The sequence below is a fragment of the Argentina anserina genome, chromosome 3 (genome assembly GCF_933775445.1).
Source record: "Argentina anserina chromosome 3, drPotAnse1.1, whole genome shotgun sequence".
NCBI lineage: Eukaryota > Viridiplantae > Streptophyta > Magnoliopsida > Rosales > Rosaceae > Argentina > Argentina anserina.
Genome location: NC_065874.1, coordinates 11,918,071 through 11,934,619, shown reverse-complemented (window position 1 = coordinate 11,934,619; position 16,549 = coordinate 11,918,071). Strand labels below are relative to the sequence as shown.

The 16,549-nt window shown below is 38.2% G+C and overlaps 1 protein-coding gene across 4 annotated transcripts in view; it reads left to right on the top strand.

The window, feature by feature from the left end:
• The window catches only part of LOC126789140 (protein SPA1-RELATED 4), a 24,758-nt gene extending 8,209 nt beyond the window's left edge, over positions 1-16,549 (top strand). The window contains exons 1-8 of one of the 4 annotated variants that reach the window (XM_050515217.1): positions 10,708-10,970; positions 11,294-12,295; positions 12,459-12,616; positions 13,322-14,282; positions 14,360-14,506; positions 14,627-14,938; positions 15,530-15,589; positions 16,094-16,549. In XM_050515217.1, coding sequence (XP_050371174.1) covers positions 11,408-12,295; positions 12,459-12,616; positions 13,322-14,282; positions 14,360-14,506; positions 14,627-14,938; positions 15,530-15,589; positions 16,094-16,282 — 2,715 coding nt within the window. In that variant the 5' untranslated portion in view covers positions 10,708-10,970; positions 11,294-11,407 and the 3' untranslated portion in view covers positions 16,283-16,549. Of the gene's footprint in view, positions 1-10,707; positions 11,025-11,090; positions 12,296-12,458; positions 12,617-13,321; positions 14,283-14,359; positions 14,507-14,626; positions 14,939-15,529; positions 15,590-16,093 lie in introns of those variants that run through there. The other 3 variants (XM_050515219.1, XM_050515218.1, XM_050515220.1) reach the window with 3 other exon arrangements.

Sequence of the window (16,549 nt, the reverse complement as noted above, 5' to 3'; positions counted from 1 at the left end):
TTGGTATTAAACTTTCGAGTTATGTAGAACTTATCCGTTCATGAGAATTCTGGGTGGGTTTATGTATGCGTTTTGGAGGGTATCATTTGTTGCTTGGCCCAGTGGTCACAATACAAACACGTAAATGTGCGTTGTAGGACAGGTATGTCTACCACATCATAGAAAATGAAATATATACTCCAAACGAATCCAATGTTCTTATTAAGACAAGGACGTCCTCAATCTGGTTTGATGACTAGACCAATGCCTACAGAAACACAGAAGCATGTCAAGCGAGGTTCTTCTGCTGAGAACGTTTGAAGTAGAAAGAACTGAAAGTGCCAAGAAATGTTTCTACCAAAATGACCAGAAAAATTAAGGGCCTAATTAAGAAGCAGATAGCGTTAAAATTACAGGTCCGGTATTACTACTGTACTACTTCAACTTAATTAAGTGATTGGATTTGCTTCTAAAACTCGGTTTAAGGTTCGTGTATATATTTCACTCTTTAGTTATTTCTCAAACTATATCAGGACTGGTTAGGCGGATTTAGTGTTTAAAAATTAGGTGAGCGGAAAAAAATAAGTAACAAAGTATAGTAATGTTGTTACAATGAAATGAAATCATTGTAACAACAATGATTTATTATGGTATCATCTAATCTAGCTAGTTTTATACAACACACTAGTCCAGAAAATCAATAATATGTTGGCTATCATATCGTAATAAGGTGTTATATCATACATAATAGTGTTGAAAGCCTTATTTCTACCCGGCAGAAAAAATAATTTAGCCTGGTCTGATTAAAACTTGCTCAGCGGGTGCTTGGCACGCCATCTCTAAGATCCGCCTATGGGTTTAACCTCTCTTTTGCCCCTCAAACTATATAGATCCTTCCTTATTCCTCAACTTTAATATCCGATTATACTGAACAAACTCAAACTCCTCGTCTTTAGCTTGTTTCTCGTGTCAGGTAATATCCATGCATGCATGGATATATAGCTCTTTCAATTCCAGTGCGATATGAAATCAGTGGAAACATTTTTGATGATAATCGTTCAAGCATATATATGTAGGGTATAACAACGCAGAGTGCAAGACTCGACCAATTCAAACCAACATGTACAGGCCGGATGAGCCTGAAAATCTGCCCATCGCCACTCTTTCCTAAATATCCTGATATATTAAAAAAATGATATATTCCCGATATTAAAAAAACGATACGATATACTTTCAAGTTATCGGTCAACGTTAATTTTATGGTCAAAATCTGATATATCATATCAATCTGATTTTGACCCGATATATCGGACTTTTTTTTTGTTTCAAATAAAAATATCATTGTGTTATTTTTACGAGGAAATAAAAAAATGATTGTATCTAAAATTGAGACACGATGCGCCTCAAATCAGTAAAATTTTATTTTTCTTTTGAACGGAAAAACTTCATATTCACATTCAAAGTGGTTTTGAACGCTGATATCTTAATTAGAGAAGCTGAAAAAATCACCAGGCGAAACCTCTAACTTCATATGTAAAGTCAAACCACTGCTTATCTGCCTCAAATCCAACAAATTCTTATTTAGACACTTATTTTTATTATTTGTAATCATTTGTGTATTTTTATTTGGTACTTAGTTGTAGTAAAATTTATAAATATAATAAATTTAATTAAGAATAACAAATACGATAAATTCGATATAATTTAATACATCTTTTTACACATTGACCGATACGATCTCGATAAGCGATATTTAGACAATTACATGGCCACCAAGAGAGCCAAAGCGATCGAGCCTCGCACAATTTACAATGAGAGAACGTCTACAATGGGGCAATTCATGCCATGACCACCTCCGTACGTACATGCAAGTCCGGATGGGTTGTTATTCGCACGGGTACGGTAAAGCCGGAAGGAGTCACCGGCCGAGGTCAAACCTAAGCAGCGGTGGCCGAAAGACAAGTAGGGTTATCAGTCCCTAGCAAGATCATATTAAGAAATTACTATAGAAGTTATATGATTCTTTAATGTCAAGTTCATATGAAGTTTCGAGCTAGATTTTGATATAAACAAAATTCATGTCACTTAATTCAAGTCAAGTGACATGAATTTGTTGCACCAAGACATGAATACATGGCGGTGTTCATGTTTCTAGTTGTTTATTGGCTCAATCAGGAGCACACATCCCTGCTGTGATTTGGTACAAGATATACAAAAATCCAAGATGGTAAAACTATGTGCATGTACTTTGAATCTCTACAACCCAGATTGATTGATTAGTACTTCTCGAATCTCGATCATAAGAAAAACCCTAGATTATTAGTGGATCTCTATCTATCTTTGTTTATATCAAATAACTGTGCTGAGGATTAGTAGTGTCTGCGTTGGGCCAGAAGCGGCCGGGAGCATGATGTATAGTTAATTAGACATAACTACATACCTAACCCTCAATTTGAGGGAATCTATACTAAGCAACCAATCAATTAAACGAATTCTTCGCCGAATAAAAACAGTATCCTTTACTGATCAATATCCAAGAGTTCTTATACTACATTATCTTTCATTTTGGGGAATTTAAGAACAAGAACATGTAACAATACACAAGAACATTAACACGAACCGAATCTATTTAGAGCATAATTCGATTTGTATCAATATAATTGATGAAAATAGCAATCAAACACAATTTTATAGACTGCATTCAAGCACTAAATTCGTGCGCACAAATCTGAAAATTATCTAAAAGTATGTACATAAAAAGTAGAACACACGATGGAAAGACAAAAAAATAATTATAAGAATAAAAGATTCGGCATAGTCTCAAAAACATGTCAAATATAATCTGAAAATTATGAAACAAATACAAAACCAATTATTCAACATAAACAACAAACTACAATCTTCATAGACAAAAAATTGTAAAATAACACAAATAAGCGAAGCCATGAAGATGAGTTGCGAGAATCACACGTTGTATGAACCTTAGAGGTACGGCTGTAAATAGGTGAAACGGTGATGATATTATGGTGGACTGCTTGTTGTTTTTGTTAGCGTGAGTCATGTATATAGTTTAGGAATGTAAATTAAATTGTTATTACTTTCCTAGTCTAGATGTGTAGTACATGTAGGGTTAGGGTTTGTACGTATTGTATCTCTATATATAGCCTCCACTGTGAGATGAATAATATATCAGAAAATTCATTCTCTAAAACCTCGTTATATTTGACTTGGTATCAGAGCAAAGATCCAAAAGGACTTTGTCTCTTTGTTTTTCCGCTGCACTTTTTCGTTGAAGTTTTCCCAACGATTCTATTCTAGTCTCTGATCGAAGTTTTTCCGATCGGTGTTTCTCGCTCCCGGGTTACTGTTCACGGAGTTGGTTTGTTTCCAGCCGTGCCCAAACCGAAATCCAGCCGTGCCCAGCCCAGAAATCACCGTCGTGCCCAGAAGACGCCGCCGTGCTCAAGACCGACGACTGCCGTGCTTGGTTCCGACACCTGACGCAGGTTTTGTGATTTTATTATATTGCTACATAACTACTGTTTTTGGTATTTGTGTTGCAATGGGTTCTGGAACAGAGAGTTCTAAGGTGAATGATGTTCAGACATTTGAAGTATCTGTCAAGAATTCTGAAAGTGGTTCCTTTGGGGGGCCCAAACTCAATGGAACCAATTTTCGGAAATGGAAGAAAATCATGACGGCTCATCTCCGAGGGATGCACAAGATGGGACATGTAACTGGGGTTATTACGGCTCCTAGTGAAAGTGATGTTGTTGCCTACACTAAGTGGGAAGATGATGATGGTCTTGTGATGTCAGTTTTATACAAGGCCATGAATGAAGACATAAGTGATCTGGTGGAACAATGTGACACAGCTCAGGCAATCTGGAACACATTGGAAGACTTGTATAACAATGAGTCTGATTTCATACAGGTTCATGAGTTGATGTGCACTGCTTCAGCAATGCAGCAGGATGGGCAGCCAGTGGCGCAATATTTCACTAAGCTGAAGAATATTTGGGCTGAAATTGATGCGAAACGTCCCTGCAAGATCAAGAATCAGGAGGATCTTGTTTGGTACTTGAAGGAAAAGGAGCTTGAGCGAGTTCATCATTTTTTGAGGGGTCTTGATGCAAAACATAACAGTGCCAAATGAGAGCTACTCAGGATGACAGAGCCTCCTAGCTTGACTAAAGCTTTTACATATGTTCGTAAGGATGAGCCTCAGCAGGAAAGCCTTACTCAAGCACAACTTGAAGTCTCTAGTCTCACTGTTCAGGCAAAAGCACCAGCTCCACTCCTTCAGCAATCCAGTTCAGTTCCACTCCACAAGCAAGGCCCACCACCAGGCTTCGGAGACCAGTCTCGTCCTTGCTCTTATTGCAAGGGTGACCATGCTCGTGACTCTTGTTGGAAGTTGTACCCGCATCTTAGGCCTAAGAGGCCAACCTTTCGTCCCAAGGCAAAGGCAGCTGTCCAGTTGATCCAGGAACCAGATGTCTATGGTGTGGTCGGACACGATCATGACACAGCAGAAGGCGCCACACCCACAGCATCAGTAGCTGGTCGTGGTAAGATAGGTATGGCCTTAAATATTTCTAACTTTGTTGGTGGTGATACATGGATTATTGATTCAGGTGCTTCAGATCATATGACTTATGACAAATCTTATTTTGCTGAGTTATCATCTCCACCAGTACCATATGTTACTAATGCTAATGGTGAGGCATTCCCTGTGTTAGGAAAGGGGCCAGTTCGTGTCACTTCCACTATTGTCCTACAAAATGTGCTATATGTACCTGCTTTATCCCATCATTTGATATCTGTCCCACAGTTGAATGTTGAATCCAAATGTTCTGTGACCTTTTTTCCCATGTATGTGATTTTTCAGGATCTTCTCACTGGGGAGTTACTAGGTCGGGGGTACTTGAGGGGCAGGCTGTTTCGTCTGGACCAGACATACGCAGGGGAGAAACTAGGAGCACAGCCACGAACCGCTTTAATGTCAACTTCTGACATGCTAAGTGAAGTTTGGTTATGGCACCGACGCTTGGGGCATCCATCTTTTAGTGTTATGAAAAAATCCATGCCTTCTTTGTTTATTGGTGTGGATGAGTCAGTCTTACATTTTGAAACATGTGTTTTTGGCAAGAGTCATCGCTCAACATATCTGCCTAGTATTTCAAATAAAAGTGTCATTCCTTTTGAATTAATTCATTCTGATGTTTGGAGACCTTCAAAAGAACCCACAGTGTCTGGTATGCGATATTATGTGTCCTTTATTGATGATTGTACACGTCTTACTTGGGTTGTTCTTCTTAAAACTAAGGATGAGGTTTTTCCGGCTTTTGAAGCCTTCCTTTCCGAAGTTCAAACACAGTACAATGCCAAAATTAAAGTTCTTCGCTCTGATAATGGGGGGGAGTATGTCAACCGTGTCTTTCAGTCTTTCTTCAAAACACATGGGATTATCCACCAGAAAACGTGTCCTTATACACCTGAACAGAATGGGGTATCCGAAAGGAAAAATCGACATTTACTTGATATGGCTCGTTGTATTCTCTTTAGTGCCCATTGTCCTAAGGATCTATGGGGTGATGCTATCATCGCATCTACCCATCTCATTAATCGTCTTCCCTTTAGTGTCCTCCAAGGAAAAGTACCATTTGAGGTCTTAGCTTCTTATGTCTCTTTGTCTTCCTTTTATAATCTCCCTGCTCGTGTATTTGGTTGTGTTGCATTTGTCCATATCCCAAAGAGTCAAAGGTCAAGTAAGTTGGATGCCCGAGCGCTGAAATGTGTGTTTGTTGGCTATGGGGGACATCAGAAAGGATACAAGTGCTATCACCCCCCTACTGGGAAGTATTATGTCACTATGGATGTTACTTTCTTTGAGGACATGAGCTATTATACCTCTTCTGATACTGCTCTTCAGGGGGAGCATTCATATTTTGAAGAGCTGTATCATGGAGAGGGGGAGACAGGTCATTCAGTTGAGGTTACTAATGCACCAGTTTCACATGCACCAGCCACTCCAGAGGTTCAGGGACCGGAAGATGACAGACAGGCACCACCAGATGATTCTGGTGTGATTGCTTCAGAGATCCAGGTACCAGAAGCTGAAAGTGTTCCTGCCCCTCCTGCTTCACCTGCTGTTTCTAATACCCCTGACTCATGTCTCCCTGGTATAGAAGATCTTCCATCTGAGGTTAGTAATTCCATTGGGGGTAATACTAGTGATGTTAATAGTAGGCAATATGTGTTACCAAACAGGTCTACTAGGGGTAAACCAACAAAAAAGTATGAACCTACCCTCCAAGCCAAAGCTAAGTATCCTGTGACAAATTTTGTGTCTACCCAAAGGTTGTCTAAGTCATATGAATCATTTGTGAATCAAATATCTGCTGTGTCAGTACCTAACAAAGTGCAGGATGCGTTGGGAGATCCTAAGTGGATGAAAGCAATGGATGAGGAGATGGAAGCATTACAGAAGAACAATACTTGGGAGCTTGTATCCCCACCACATGGAAAAAAGGCAGTAGGATGTCGTTGGGTGTTTACAGTGAAGCATAACCCAGATGGGTCAGTGAGTCGGTATAAAGCACGCTTGGTGGCTAAGGGATTCACTCAGACATATGGCATTGATTATGATGAGACATTTGCACCAGTTGCAAAGATGAATACTATCCGGGTATTGCTCTCTCTTGCTGCTAACTTAAACTGGCCTCTTAAACATTTTGATGTCAAGAATGCTTTTCTTCATGGAGAACTTATGGAGGAAGTGTATATGGATCTTCCCCCTGGATATAAAACTACTCCTTCAGGTACCTTTGTGTGCAGATTGAGAAAATCTTTGTATGGTCTCAAACAATCACCTCGTGCTTGGTTTGGAAGATTTTCTCAGTTCATGAGAAAGATTGGTTATAAGCAGAGTAACTCAGACCACACGTTATTTCTCCGACACCAATAAGGGAAGGTAACAGCTCTGATCATATATGTTGATGATATGGTTGTTACTGGTAATGATACTGTTGAGATGGATAGCTTGCAAAACCAGTTAGCCACAGAGTTTGAGATGAAGGACCTAGGTGCACTCAAGTACTTCTTGGGCATTGAGGTAGCCAGGGGGAGTGAAGGCATCTATCTGTGTCAGAGGAAGTATATACTTGACCTATTAGCAGAGACATGTATGTTGGATTGTACTCCAATTGACACTCCTATTGAGCAAAATCACCGATTAGCAGAGTATCCTGACCAGGTACCTACCGACAAGCCTCGTTATCAGAGGTTAGTTGGACGGCTGATTTATTTGACACACACCAGACCTGATGTTGCATATGCAGTAAGTGTGGTGAGCCAGTTCATGCATAATCCCAGTGTGGATCACATGGATGCTGTTGTGAGGATTCTGAGATACTTGAAGTCCGCTCCTGGGAGAGGAGTAATGTTTTCTAAACACAACAATGTCCTTGACGTTTGTGGTTTTACAGATGCAGACTGGGCTGGAAATATTACAGATAGAAGGTCTACATCAGGATATTTTACCTTTGTGGGAGGTAATCTTGTTACTTGGAAGAGTAAGAAGCAAAAGGTGGTGGCTCGGTCTAGTGCTGAAGCAGAATATAGAGGTATGGCTCATGGAGTGTGCGAGTTGTTATGGCTGAAGAATGTATTACGAGATTTGAGGGTTAAACCCAAGTGCGCTATGCAGTTATACTGTGACAACAAGGCAGCCATTGATATCTCACAGAATCCTGTGCAACATGATCGTACTAAGCATGTGGAGGTTGATCGTCATTTTATAAAGGAGAAACTAGATGCTAAAATTATTAGCTTTCCTTTTGTCCCTACAGAAGAGCAACTTGCAGATATACTCACAAAAGGAGTTTGTAAGAAGGCCTTCTATGACTCACTTGGCAAGTTGGGCATGGTGGATTTGTATGCGCCAACTTGAGGGGGAGTGTTAGCGTGAGTCATGTATATAGTTTAGGAATGTAAATTAAATTGTTATTACTTTCCTAGTCTAGATGTGTAGTACATGTGTAGTACATGTAGGGTTAGGGTTTGTACGTATTGTATCTCTATATATAGCCTCCACTGTGAGATGAATAATATATCAGAAAATTCATTCTCTAAAACCTCGTTATATTTGACTGTTTTGTGTGAGGAGTTTATGGTGGTATTTTGGTAGAGTTTCGGCTCTTGTTTGTTATAAACATTTATGGATCATCCCCTTTTCGATATAATTATATATAATATCTATATATAGGAGGACAAAATGATAACTCCATCCATATAGGTTCTTATGACTATATGAGTCTATGATCACATAAAGTTCCACTTTAGACTACCTGTTAGATAATGTTGTTTGAATGTGTACAAGTAAGAAAATGAAATCTCAATTATGCATTGTTAGAAGTACATATTTGGTTCCACACATACCATAATGAGCATTTTCAGTTACTTCTAATGTGATAAAAACGATTTTAGATCAAAGGACGTACACTTTTACAATATAACAAAGCATATAAGAAGTTAGTGTGTATAAATATTATGTAATGCTTGACCGACTTCTGGTTGATACAGAAGGCCAGAATTACATCATCTCAATTTCTCAACCATGGATGGTCAATCTATATATGCATTACAAGAAACAAACATTTCACATTCAGGTGCTTTTTCTAATTTGTCATGATGTAATGGCTTTGTTCAAACGCAAATCAAATATCGCATAATTCTGGGGTTTCAGACAACATTTGATGTCACACCACGAGCCTAGAAAACGAAAAATATTAATGAGAAGTTGGAACTGAATTGGTTGCTACCACCACACAATCTATATATCTTCTAGTTCTGGCTAGTCGACAATGATCGTTTCATCGTCCACTGGTCTACAAATCTACAATATATGCAACGATAACACTTAGCATTGAGAATATCTATACGCATTAGAATATCTTGTGGTCTGCGTTTAGCAATTGAGAAAGTTTTCAATCGGGCCGATTTTAAGTCTGATCGTCAAAGAAAAGAAGACATAGTAAAATGGAAACAGGTACATGAATGTTTTAGGTAGGGTATTCTCATAATGTTTCTATAAAAAAAAAATTGTTATCAGGTGGTTGAGCCAATTATATAGTCTGATAAAGTAATATTGTCACGACTAGTCATTCGACTGCCACACTTAGTCCATGCGGCGCTCCATCCCTATAAAATCAGTCTTATCCAACATGACAATGCATTGGTTTCGACATGTCTTGAGCTCATAAGGAGATACAACTTTTTTTTTAAACATCCTTAGGTGCTAATAGTTCTGATACTCAGTTATCTTAGTATCTCAACTTTTAAATTCTAGTTGTTTTTATTGAAAGCTCATAATCATTATATTATAAACCTGTTCGAGTACTAGTACTTTGAGCACATAAAGGTGTTGCTAATTTCTTCCCGAGTTTTAGAACCATTTGGACTTGTGGTTTACGCAAAGTGAACTACGTCAGGCATAAAGACATTGTTTAGGGGATATGCAAAATACATTCGTTTGAATACGATTCTTTTATTTTTATATGTCTAACTAATGGTGGTTAACTGAGCTTAAGTGGTAGTTTCATGTGAGAGTTAGGTGTGCCTTAAATCCCTTAATTCTTTTTCTGTTTTGAGGGACAGAGAGTTGCTGAATTGGTCATTTAGTTGGTACAGTATTTGAGATCTTCTTGACCTAAGATGAGGACCTTCCAATTTGTCATTGATCTTTTTATTAGTAGTGAGTCTTCTCACCTAGCCTCATCAATATAAAAACAAACACCAATACCTAAGTATCGGTCTCTCCTGTAGTCCTGTTGTCTTTGGCTACCATCTCATTCCTCAAGGGAAAAAAGAAGAAGATTATCATAGAGTATCTACTATATTAAGTTGCTGACCATGAGCTTTGTATTCAAAAGAATGAAAACTTAAAAGTAAGGTGGTTCCATTATCTCCCCATTTTCAGAAAGGAGTTGTCGATCTATGATTGGAAGTGGGTTGATGAAGATCGTGTTTGATACTCATTGGATTAAACTTTAATTAGTTCATTATTTTTGCTTTCGAACGTAATCACTACTAACGAGTTTCTTCTTTAGGAAGGTCTTCTTTTCTCCCGATTCTAAACACTCTCATTGGATTAAACCCCAGTTGCTTTTGTACCTGATCAGATTAAACTAAGAACGAAGTCCTCTTTGGGAAGGGAATAAACATTGTTATCTTAATATTACAAAGTAGGAGATATTAGCATCACAGCATGTGTATAATATGTAATTAAGATTAGACCCCTTAGGTAACCCATGCCACACTATGTCCAAGTTGCCTAATGTAAAAACCCTAATGTATAGACATTAAGACATAGGTATTTATACTCTGAAGTTTGACTCAAAACCAGAGTGTACGTATTTGTGTATGTTATACCCTGGAGTTTAGTTTGGTTTGTGACTAGATGACGTATTTGATGGAATGGACCACGTGGGTATTATGATAGATGAGACTGTGATCTCATATTACTTAGAGGCCGTTGTTGGTCCACGTTGGTAGTTTGGAATAAAGCGGGAAGATAAACAAGACGAGTTGAAAGAAGTGGTCTTGCTCGACTCTCTGGCTGCCAAGCAAGCCCCCCATAAAAGTAATCATTTTTTTTTCTGATCGACGGTAGACCCAATAAGGATACAAGAAGATTGAAACTCTACCCATTTTGCATAGAGATTACAAAGTTCCAGACTTTGGGAATTATACATAAATTTGTTTTTTTTTTCATTTTCAAAACACTGTTCTCTGCTTTGTGTGGGGATATTTTGTTTGTTTTTTGTTGTTGAAAATATATTGGGGAATTTATGAGGCTGGAGAGAGCTTCCTTCCTTTATGGTGAAACTGCTGTAGAGCTTCTATTCTTTGCTTTTTGTTAGTGGAGAGATACTGTTAGTCCTGATAGGCTTTGGAAGGAAACAAATACCCTGTTCATGGTGAAACTGGTAACTCACTCTCTCTCTCCTTCTCACACATGCAAGTCACGGTCTTTTCTCCATGTATGTTCCCAAGACATGTTTTTTCTTCTCGGGTTTATTGCTTTAGATTGATTGCATGTGTTTCATTTCTAGGGTTTTCTTGTTTACTTGGTTTAGATTGATTGTTTTTGCACTTCTAGTGACTGTGTTGAAAATAATGAATTGGGTTTTGTGGTTTGATCCTGCTTGTTTTGATTTTTTCTTTTGGATCATTCTTAGTGTGGTGATGATGGCCTCTGCTTTGTATGGTGCTGAAATTTTGTTCATGAAGTTGCTTTTTTGCCTAGCAGGAATTCTGTCTTTCTGTGAGAAGTTGTTGATGTGCTCTGCTTGCTGAGAAACTGGGAGTTATCAGAGATGAGGTTTTGATTCAAGATGGTGGTGCAAAAGAGAGACTTTCTTGGATGTGTGTGTTCTTGCCTTCATGCTGCTATAGGAGGATAACCATGGAAGATTCATCTGAGAATGCTTGGCAGAGGTCTATTAGTTCTCGGGATTTGAATGCTTCCAGAGTCTCAAACCGGAATCCAAGGCTTAATCATGGTAGAAGATTCGGCTTCTTGGGTGGTTCATCGCAGGATTCGGATTTGAGGAATGAAAGAGATGGGGTTGTGGTGGCACACACTGATGACCTAAGAAACCGGGGTGGATTGTCTGGGGTGTGTGAGGATGAGGTACCAGTTGAACCTTTTGTCCGAGCTATTGAATGGGGGGATATTAGCTTGAGGCAATGGTTAGATAGACCGGATCGATCCGTGGATGCATTTGAATGCTTGCATATATTTAGGCAAATAGTAGACATTGTTAATGTAGCACATTCAGAAGGAATTGTTGTTCATAATGTGAGGCCTTCCTGCTTTGTTATGTCGTCTTTTAATCGTGTCTCTTTCATCGAGTCTGCATCTTGCTCAGATTCTGGCACTGATTCTCCCGAGGATGGGTTAAATAGCCCTACCCTGGAAGCTAAGAAGTTGACCTCTGCCTTGCATCAGAAACGAAGCAACGCAGCAAGTGGGACTTTTCAATTCATGAAAGCTCCAGCAAATGCTTTGTCAGATACAAGTTGCATGCAGTCAAGTTCAATATATGCAGCACGCGAATCATTAATGCAGCAGAGTGAAGAACATAGAACCAGAGAGAGGAGTGCTCAACTAGAAGATAAGAGACAGCCATTTCCAATGAAACAGATATTGCATATGGAGAGCAGTTGGTATACAAGTCCTGAAGAAGTTTCTGGTGGTCCAAGTCCTTGTGCTTCAGACATTTACCGATTAGGAGTTCTTCTATTTGAGGTTTGTAAACAATGGCTTCTGTTTATCTGTTTCTGTTATAAGTTTGCTGTGTCTACATTATAAATTATATAAAATCTTAGATGCATCAATTATTGATAAAAGTCAATTCTGCTTAGAGCTCTTTTGTTTCTATAGACTAACATGAAGAACTTCATGTGACCAGTTATTCTGCCCATTCAGCTCAAGAGAAGAAAAGAGTAGGACAATGTCTAGTCTGAGACATCGAGTTCTACCTCCGCAGTTGCTGTTGAGATGGCCAAAAGAAGCTTCATTTTGCTTATGGCTACTGCACCCTGAGCCGAATAGTCGGCCTAAAATGGGGTAAATTACTTCCAGAATAACTTTCAATTTGACTCTTTTCTGCTTTTTTTTTTCCTTAGCCAATCTCTTATCGGTGAGGACCAATATATCCCAAAGTCTAAAATGTATCACTGTATTAGTAATTATTAATTTATGGCTGCACCTGGAAATTTTTTATTTGAGAAACAAGAGCACACTTCTCGTGGTGTAGCTCTTAGGCTTGATGAACCTCCGGTAGACCTATACCAAGTCAAAATTAGATTAGGTGAGTTTCAAGGTTGTTATGGATTCATGACCGTAGAAATTGAAATTTTTCATTATATTGGAAAAACAAGGATGAGAAGAAAATAAAAGAAGAAACCACTAGCTCAGTGTTGCTGACAATGGAGCTACATTTCTAAGCTGTATCCTGATGTTCTAGGATTGATTTGGGGTTAAATGATATTGCTCTTGGAAGAAAGGATATTTAGTAATTGCATTTGGTTGATATGTAAACTGCTGCATCTGGTGAAGGAGTTTGATATGTTTTTTCCGAATATTAAGTAGTTGCAAATACAAGATTATCAGCCCTTCAATAATTTAGTGTTACATTTTAGGGATCTCCATGCGTCTTTCAATAGTCTGCATTTTGGATTAACTTGTATCAAGGTTTCCACTTAATTACATTTTTAGTATGATGGCTTCAGTGAGGTCAGATCTTGATCCACTTTCCTATATCTGTTGCAGTGAGTTGCTAGAGAGTGAATTTCTTAATGAACCAAGAGATGATTTAGAAGAACGTGAGGCAGCAATAGAACTTAAAGAGAAAATAGAGGAGCAGGAGTTATTGCTAGATTTTCTCTTGCTTGTAAAACAACGGAAACAGGATGCTGCAGATAAGTTGCAAAATACTGTTTCATTTCTCTGTTCTGATATTGAAGAAGTTGTTAAGCATAAAACAAGTTCTAAGGGAAAAGGTGGTTCATTCCCAGATCTGGTAAAGGAAGATCATTCAACATCAAGTTTCCCATCTCCGAATATTATTGATGATGATGGTTTGGCTAGTGGATCCAGAAAACGGTTCAGACCAGATGTCCAAGTTCACAATGGAGAGGAGTGTGATGATAATTTGGAGGGTCAGAAGTCAGATAGTGAAAATCAAGAAAGTATCCTTTTGAGAAGTTCCAGATTGATGGACAATTTCAAAAAGCTAGAGTCGGCATATTTTTTAACGAGATGGAGGCCAATCAAGCACTCAGCCAAGCCATTGACAAGACATTCATCAATAAGTAGTGATGGTAGAGGTTCTATTATTGCAACTGAAAGAAGTTCTGTGAATAATTTGACATCAAAAGAACATCATGGTGAAGGTAGACGAAGTGGTTGGATAGAACCATTCCTTGAGGGATTATGCAAATATCTATCTTTCTCAAAATTAAAAGTTAAGGCTGATTTAAAGCAGGCGGATCTTCTAAATTCCTCAAATCTAGTATGCTCACTTAGTTTTGATCGCGATGGAGAATTTTTTGCTACAGCTGGTGTTAATAAGAAAATCAAAATATTTGAATGTGACTCGATCATAAATGAGGATCGTGACATCCATTATCCTGTGGTGGAAATAGCTACCAGATCAAGGCTAAGCAATATATGTTGGAACAGTTATATCAAAAGCCAGATTGCTTCAAGTAACTTTGAAGGTGTAGTGCAGGTAGGTCAACCGTTACTTCTGATTCACTTGTCAGCTCACTATTACTTTGTATTAACTAAATTGCTTAACCTGTCAAGGTGTGGGACGTTACAAGAAGTCAAGTACTCATGGAGATGAAAGAACACGAGAAGCGTGTATGGTCCATTGACTTTTCATCAGCAGACCCGACAATGCTGGCCAGCGGGAGTGATGATGGTTCTGTTAAGCTATGGAGTATCAATCAGGCAATTTTACTCTTGCCCTTGGTGGATGTCAGCTTTAAAAAGTACTGCAGTCATCTATATGATTGCTGCAAATACCTAATTATGGATGAATGATAAGTTGTCTTGTGATTTCTTCTACAGGGAGAAAGTATTGGTACAATAAAAACAAAGGCCAACATTTGCTGTGTGCAGTTTCCTTTGGAGTCTTGTCGCTCACTTGCATTCGGTTCAGCGGATCATCAAATTTATTACTATGATCTTCGTAATGCGAAGGTTCCTCTTTGTACCTTGAAGGGACACAACAAAACTGTGAGTTATGTCAAGTTCATAGACCGGACAAATCTTGTTTCTGCCTCCACCGATAACACTCTGAAGCTTTGGGATTTGTCAACATGCACATCTCGAGTCATAGACAGTCCGGTTATGTCACTTACAGGTCACATGAATATGAAGGTAATTTCACACATTTTTCATACCAGAAGTACTAGGTTGCAGACATGTTCAAGTTCTTATACCTGTGTTTCTATTTGCGTCTGCTGTGCTTATGAATGTCAAAATTTATTTAAGGTCACTAACTGAGATGAGGAGAAATCAATATATGATAACTGTGTGTTCTATCAATAGTTTGCACCACCAGCCAAAAGGAATGCTATATATTTTTTTGTGAATCATATACCAATTTCTGTGATATGAAGTTGACAATATTGGAGGCCGTGTTTGTTTAATTAATTTTTACAGTACTTCCATTTTTTTATGATGAAGAACTGAATATATAATTCCATGGATGTTTAATTAATGTCTTATTGACCTTTTTTTTTTTAGTTCAAAATTTTTTGGCTCTTTGGTAGTTCAATTTTTTTTTCTTCTACAATGGGTAAATGCAAAAGCATGTTAGTTGATTACATCTTCACAGCTATGGTCTAATGAATCAAATGCTGTTATACAGTTTTCGGAGCCCAAATGTAGTAATTTTGTTCACTAGATGCAAGTCATATGGCTCCATAGGCTTACGATTTATAGCTTTTGTATGTTTCCTTGTTGCAGAACTTCGTGGGTTTGTCAGTTTCTGATGGTTATATTGCTACCGGCTCAGAGACTAATGAGGTAATTAGTTTTTAGTTGAAACAAGAATTTTCATTCATGCTTGTAGGTTAGTTCCCCTTGCATCTATAATTGCTTTCACCAGGGAAGGCAAATTTATATTATCTTGGAGAAAAATTTCAATAAGTTCAAATCAATTTCTGGATTATCCGCTTTTTTGCTAAGCCTAAAACCTGCGAAGAGAGTGAACCCTCACTACGATTCTGTGGAAGATACCTAGTGGGCTGTCATTTTCTCTATTTTTTTTTTGGTAGATTAAAGAAAAATATGATACTTATCTAATCTTTTCTTTGATCTATAGAACAACGTTTGATCTGAAATCATACCTATGTGTTGTCAATGTTCCTATTTATTGCTGTGCATGGTGGAACAGCCACAGAATCGTACCAATCATTGTCAATGTTCCTGCTGGTTGCTGTTTATGTTTTTAGTTGAACACCTATGGAAAGCATACCAATGCATTGGTACTGTTCTTATTAGTTGGTGTTTATGTTTCTGGTTGAACAGGTTGTCATCTACCACAAGGCATTCCCAATGCCGGCATTGTCATACAAGTTTCAAGCCACAGACCCCCTTTCAGGCCAGGATACAGATGATGCTGCACAATTTATCTCATCTGTTTGTTGGCGTGGCCAATCCTCTACCTTAATTGCTGCAAATTCTACAGGGAATATCAAAATCCTGGAGATGGTTTGATTTTATTGAACCTTCTATTCATGGTAATTCTTGATTCTGGCTGGATGGATATTGAGAATGGGGTAAAGGATTCTTATGCCAGAGAAGCTTATAGGAATTCATGGTTGCAAGCAACATAACAAATTTTGGTATTAGATAATAGCGGGTTAATGTCTTGACTTGATGTTCCAATGCTATTTGTAGATAGAAATTTAAAGGAAAAAAGATAGGTAAAAAATGGTATTTCTGTATAAAATTACAATTCAAAATCAATCTATTTTAAGCTTC